The 5,448-nt window shown below is 37.6% G+C and overlaps 1 protein-coding gene across 1 annotated transcript; it reads left to right on the top strand.

The window, feature by feature from the left end:
- The first annotated feature begins 348 nt into the window (after window positions 1-348).
- Window positions 349-4,482, top strand: LOC112083033. The gene is made up of 9 exons (XM_024150758.1): window positions 349-354; window positions 780-1,246; window positions 1,355-1,421; window positions 1,609-1,689; window positions 2,089-2,277; window positions 2,611-2,633; window positions 3,026-3,212; window positions 3,482-3,664; window positions 4,195-4,482. The coding sequence occupies exons 1-9, from the start codon at window positions 349-351 to the stop codon at window positions 4,480-4,482; spliced, it is 1,491 nt and encodes a 496-aa protein (XP_024006526.1).
- The last annotated feature ends 966 nt before the right edge of the window (window positions 4,483-5,448 follow it).

Genomic DNA, 5,448 nt, shown 5'->3' with positions numbered 1-5,448 from the left:
ACCGACATTGATAACCCGTTCCATGCAAGTTTTCTTCCTCCATCTTCATCCATCTCCATCCCCCTGCTTCCCTATTCCTCCGTATTCATCACCACTTCGTGTTCATCACTAGTGGCCAGATCTGAAGTTAGGGTTTTTTTTAGCAGATCTGCTTTCGCCGCTTGACTCTGTCGTCATTTCCTGATTTAAAACGGTAAAGAGATGTCATTCCGAAGCTATATAGATAGCTTTTCCTCTATATTCTTCTATCTTCCTCTATGTTCCTCTATCTTCGTCTCGGCGGGTGACAATATATAGTATATTTTTGCCAATCTGGTTGCACCACGTCGCCGCCGGTTGCATCTCATCATGCCGGTAACCACTATCTGCCTTGTAGATTCCTTTTAGATTAATTGACTATAGTAGACTTCATATTCTGTAGTTTTGAGTAGACTTCGTTTGGTTTTTGTAGACTTCTTGATGTTTGAATAGACTTCTAATTGTACTAAGTAGACTTTATTTTGAATATAGTAGACTGCATTCGCTTATAGTTTTAAACCGTTTCTTTTTATCAGGCTTGTGATTACAATTGTTAAACCGTTTGTTGTAGAATACTGTGTAAGATAATGGCGGCCCATGAATTCCCGTGAAGGTTGTATACTAAAGGCGGTGAGCCACTCCCAGACAAAAGCATTGACTATTATGCTGATGATTATAAGCTGGTTCCTACACTACGGGAAGCTCTGTGAGAATATTAATGGGAAGAGATTTATGAGTCACCGTTGGGTGTCTTTTTAAAGTTCCACGACTTGGATTTTGGTTGGGCGTCTAGGCTGGTGCACCACATTCTCACCTTTCAGATAGTTTGCAATCAGAGGTACGAGATCTGGAGCTTGATTGGTACCTCTCCAGTGAAATTTTCATTCCATGAGTTCGAGGAAATCATAGGACTCAACTGCAAGTATGTGAATGATCTGGCTCTCCCTGAGCTTGAGCTTTTGGAGGACATGCGGGTATTCTTGGAGCAAATGGGGGTCAATGTCGCTCTAGGGCCAAACACCCTTGATAATATAGAATCCTGTTCCAACTACTCATCATGGTCTCGGAATGATAGGCTGTGTTTGGGATACCTTGGGATCTACGCTGCTTTTATCATACCAACAAAACCTGGCTCACCCACGAATACTAGCCATGCCAAACTCGTGGTAGATCTCAAAGGTTTTAAGAGTTTCCCATGGGGAAGACTTGCTTTTCAGCATCTGATCAAGTCTGTCTAGGAAAAAGATCTCAGCAAAAATATCACTATAGAAGGATTTGTGCAAGCTCTTCAAGTATGGGAATAATATGCTCTTCTGGATTTTTCTGCTGAATTTAGAGACCCATTGCCAAATGAACAACCACCTCTTCTGCTGGCTTACACAGGATCAAGAGGACGAAAGAACGTCAAAGCCAACATGCTAAAATAAGTATTATTCTTCTCATTTAGAAGTTTTGTTCACTAGTAGACTTCATTAGAAGAATTCATTTACTTTTCGGTAACGAATAGACTTCAGTAGTAGACTTCAATAGTATAATTCAAATCTTGACTTTTGAAGCAGACTTCATTTTGTTTGAATTGTCGTTTTCTAGGCTCGCATACAGAGCTGCATGGTTAAGGACTTGGCGGATATGTTTCCAGTTTGGGATGATGAGCAACAAGATCCCAACATTGTCAGTGTTGTCAATGCATTGTTTAACCCTAAATCCAAATGAACAACCACCTCTTCTGCTGGCTTACAAAGGATCAAGAAGACGAAAGAACGTCAAAGCCAACATGCTAAAATACATTTTATTCTTCTCATTTAGAAGTTTTGTTCACTAGTAGACTTCATTAGAAGAATTCATTTACTTTTCGTTAACGAATAAACTTCAGTAGTAGACTTCAGTAGTAGACTTCAGTAGTAGATTTCATATGTTGACTTTCGAAGCAGGCTTCATTTTCTAGGCTCGCATATAGAGCTGCGTGGTTAAGGACTTGGCGGATATGTTTCCAGTTTGGGATGATGAGCAACAAAGATCCCAACATTTTCAGTGTTGTCAATGCATTCTTTAACCCTAAATTGGCCTCAGGAAGGTGTTCTGGGTTCATACACCGTCAAAGTAGAGAAAAAGAGCTTTCCCTCAGATGAATCAAGCTGGAAGAAACCCTGCACAGTCGCTGCGTCTGCTGCCTCTTACATGGGTGATCAAGGGGACGGAGTTATCGCTACTATGAAAGCGCACTTCAACCAATGCTTCAAAAGCTTCTCAACCAAGATGGTGAACAGTGGCGGACCTAGGAATTTTTTTAACCTGGGTCAAAACATAATTATAATATTAGTAATAATTTTTTTATTAATATAAAAATTTTACAAAATTAATCTACCTTATAAAATCATTATACGATCTTTCCTATACCATTTTTCATATTCTGAAATCTTTCAGTGACAAACTCATATGTAATAGTCTGGAATACTTTTTTCTATCTGTATATGTAATTACAATAAAATAAACAAATTATTTATTTTATATAATAAAACAAAGACAACAAAACTATTGAAATAAAGATTTATTCCATGAATTTTTTTTATAAACATTTTTTTTTAACATTAGACTTATTCAATGAAGAATGAAAGGTATATATAATATTATAAAGTTTTAGTTATGCTCATATTTTACCAATGTGGAACTCTTAATAATATCACCTGTTGTGTCTTATTTTATGAATAAATAAAAAATATATATAGAGTTATAAAAACTTAGTTATGCCCACATACTAGCAATGTGAGATACTTAAATTGTTAATTATGTGTAAAAAGACTTTATTTATAATGGGTGGACGTTAGTTAAATGTTTAATGGGCTTTATCAAAAGTTAAATTAAGTAATGACAAAGCATCGATTATAACATGTTATACTGTGTCATATTTGATAAGGAACAAATAACGTGGGTTGAAAAAGTTAATTATAAATGTGGTAAAAAAAACAAATTTATACTGTGTCAACTGACACAGTGTGGGTACATGTAGGTCCGCCTCTGATGCTGAACTTGGTAGCTGTGAAAAGCAGATCAAACTCCTCAGCGATAATGTAGAAGCAGTAGATCATGCAGTGGAGGCGGTGACAACAAGGACAGCAAAGCATACTGACGAAGAGGTTAAAAACACTGTGGATCCGAGCCAGCAGAAAGACACCATCAACACAAGGCGTGAAGGGGTTAGTACCAAAAGCCCTCCGAATATACAAAAACGTTACATGAAAAAATCATCGAAAGATAGAAACAATTAATAATAACGAAGTCACTTGAATTTCGAACATGTTTAATATTGTTCTGTACTGTGTGAACTTATTTACTTATGTTTTCAAAACTTGTTTTTTCCAATTTACAGACTTTCATTTATGTTTAGTTGTGAAACATGTTACTAAATTGTAAAACTGGTGTTGTCATTTGAATATTTATTCCTGTTTGACACATTAAATTGCAGAATTATTCAGAGAAAGAAGATGATAGTAAGAAAGGTGATGCCAACGTTGGTATAAGTGAGAGTGTTAATGCCCTCGGGGCTGTAAAAGCAAAGCAGGCTACTGTGGACCTAGAAGAAAACCCAGAAACAAGTGTTGTGGAACTTGACCCAGCGATGTGTGATGTTGATTTCAACGGGATTCAGGTAGAGAAAATAGTAAAACGAGAGCAGCGGTCCTGATAGTGGCCCGGGCAAAGAGTGAGACGAATCGTAAGCTTGCTGCAACACAAAATAGTCATTTCCAAGAAAATAGCACCTCAAAGACAATCATTCCAACGCTGGGTCCTTACCAAGATCGTGGATATGATCCTTTCGATCAAAGCGGTATTAAGCAGAAGCACAAGGTTCTAATGGATTTTGTGAAATCGGACCCGTAATGGATTTTTTTTAAAGCATACCCATAAGTAGATTGATTTATATCCTTATTTTCCTTTGATTGACTTGTTTATTTATAGGATATGGCCAAAACGTACAAAATTCTCTATGATCGAATGGTACTTCTTACTGCGAACATCGAAGCAATGGCTAGCTAACATGGTTTGGGTTTTTTAACTCATTTTGTGAAAATATACTCGTATAATGCAACAGTAGACTTTATTAGTAGATTTTATCTGTAGACTTTATTTGTAGCTTTAATTTTAGACTTCATTAATGTTTGATTTTTATCAGTGCAGCACATGGAAGCTTATATTAACTTACTGAGGCTTCGATTCGCTAAGCATCCAAAGTGGTTTTGGTCAGATCGGCTTTGCTTCCTCAACTCAATGTTTGCTACGACTTGGAGACGCGACTACAATGACTTCTTTAAGTCTGAACCGAATGCAGATGGTTCTGGCAGACTTCTACCACCTGGTACGTTTTCATACTACACAGGAGAATTAACGATCCGTAAAACTGAAAAGACGTGGGCCTATGAAGTCGACCATTTGTACTCAATGTTGCACATCAGCAAGAACCATTAAGTAGCTATCTGAGTATCATTTCTGACGAGGCATATCACAATATGGGATAGTCATGAGGCGACTCATGCCTCTAATACCACTATTGACGGAGCTGTGGAGCCTCTGGCTGTTATGCTACCTTACCTTCTGTAAACGTATGCACCTACTGAAGACAAGTGAAAATTCCCCTATACATGTTTCACACATGTGCGAGTACCAGCAAAGGAGATACCTCAAAACTATCAGAGTGGTGATTGTGGAGTCTACTGCCTAAAGTACATTGATTGTCATGCTCTAGATTTCCCATTTCCTCCGCAGCTTTGTAATAAAAACATCAGAGCCACCAAGAAAAAATGAACTGCAGAGATATTTGACGAAACAAGCTATCGTGGGACAGAGAACTTTGATGCTACAAGAATCGATCTTTATGATAGAAAACCTTAGGGTATGTGTTTTGCAAAACTAACTTGTTTTATTTGGCAACTTTTGGGCTACTTGCATAAATGACCTGCAAACCACATATTGCAGGTCATTGTTAGCATTTGTAGATGATAGGTGTGGAAGGTTTTTGGTGACCTATCATTATTAACATGTCAAATGTGTTGTGTTTTTGTTTTGGTTTTACAGATCGGTAATTCTCCTATATAGTAAGAAAACGCACCAGGTGGTAGAAGTCTGCCAAATGTGTAATAGACTTTATCTGTAGACTTTATTTGTAGCTTTATTTGTAGACTTCATTAATGTTTGATTTTTATCAGTGCAGCACATGGAAACTTATATTAACTTACTGAGGCTTCGATTCGCTAAGCATCCAAAGTGGTTTTGGTCAGATCGGCTTTGTGCCTCAACTCAATGTTTGCTACGACTTGGAGACGCGACTACAATGACTGCTTTAAGTCTGACCCGAATGCAGATGGTTGTGGCAGACTTCTACCACCTGGTGCCTTTTCATACTACACAGGAGAATTACCGGTATATAAACTGAAA

The sequence above is a fragment of the Eutrema salsugineum genome, unplaced genomic scaffold (genome assembly GCF_000478725.1).
Source record: "Eutrema salsugineum unplaced genomic scaffold, Eutsalg1_0 scaffold_7, whole genome shotgun sequence".
Taxonomy (NCBI): domain Eukaryota; kingdom Viridiplantae; phylum Streptophyta; class Magnoliopsida; order Brassicales; family Brassicaceae; genus Eutrema; species Eutrema salsugineum.
The sequence above is the reverse complement of the archived record's forward strand: the minus strand, read 5'-3'. Positions and strand labels throughout refer to the sequence as shown.

What these genes read in the sequence shown, in the direction of transcription:
- LOC112083033 (XM_024150758.1), top strand. An exon ending in GATCAAGAGGACGAAAGAAC is followed by an intron (nt 1,422 to 1,608) that starts GTCAAAGCCAAC and finishes GTCGTTTTCTAG; the next exon opens with GCTCGCATACAGAGCTGCAT. An exon ending in TATTCAATGAAGAATGAAAG is followed by an intron (nt 2,634 to 3,025) that starts GTATATATAATA and finishes GGGTACATGTAG; the next exon opens with GTCCGCCTCTGATGCTGAAC.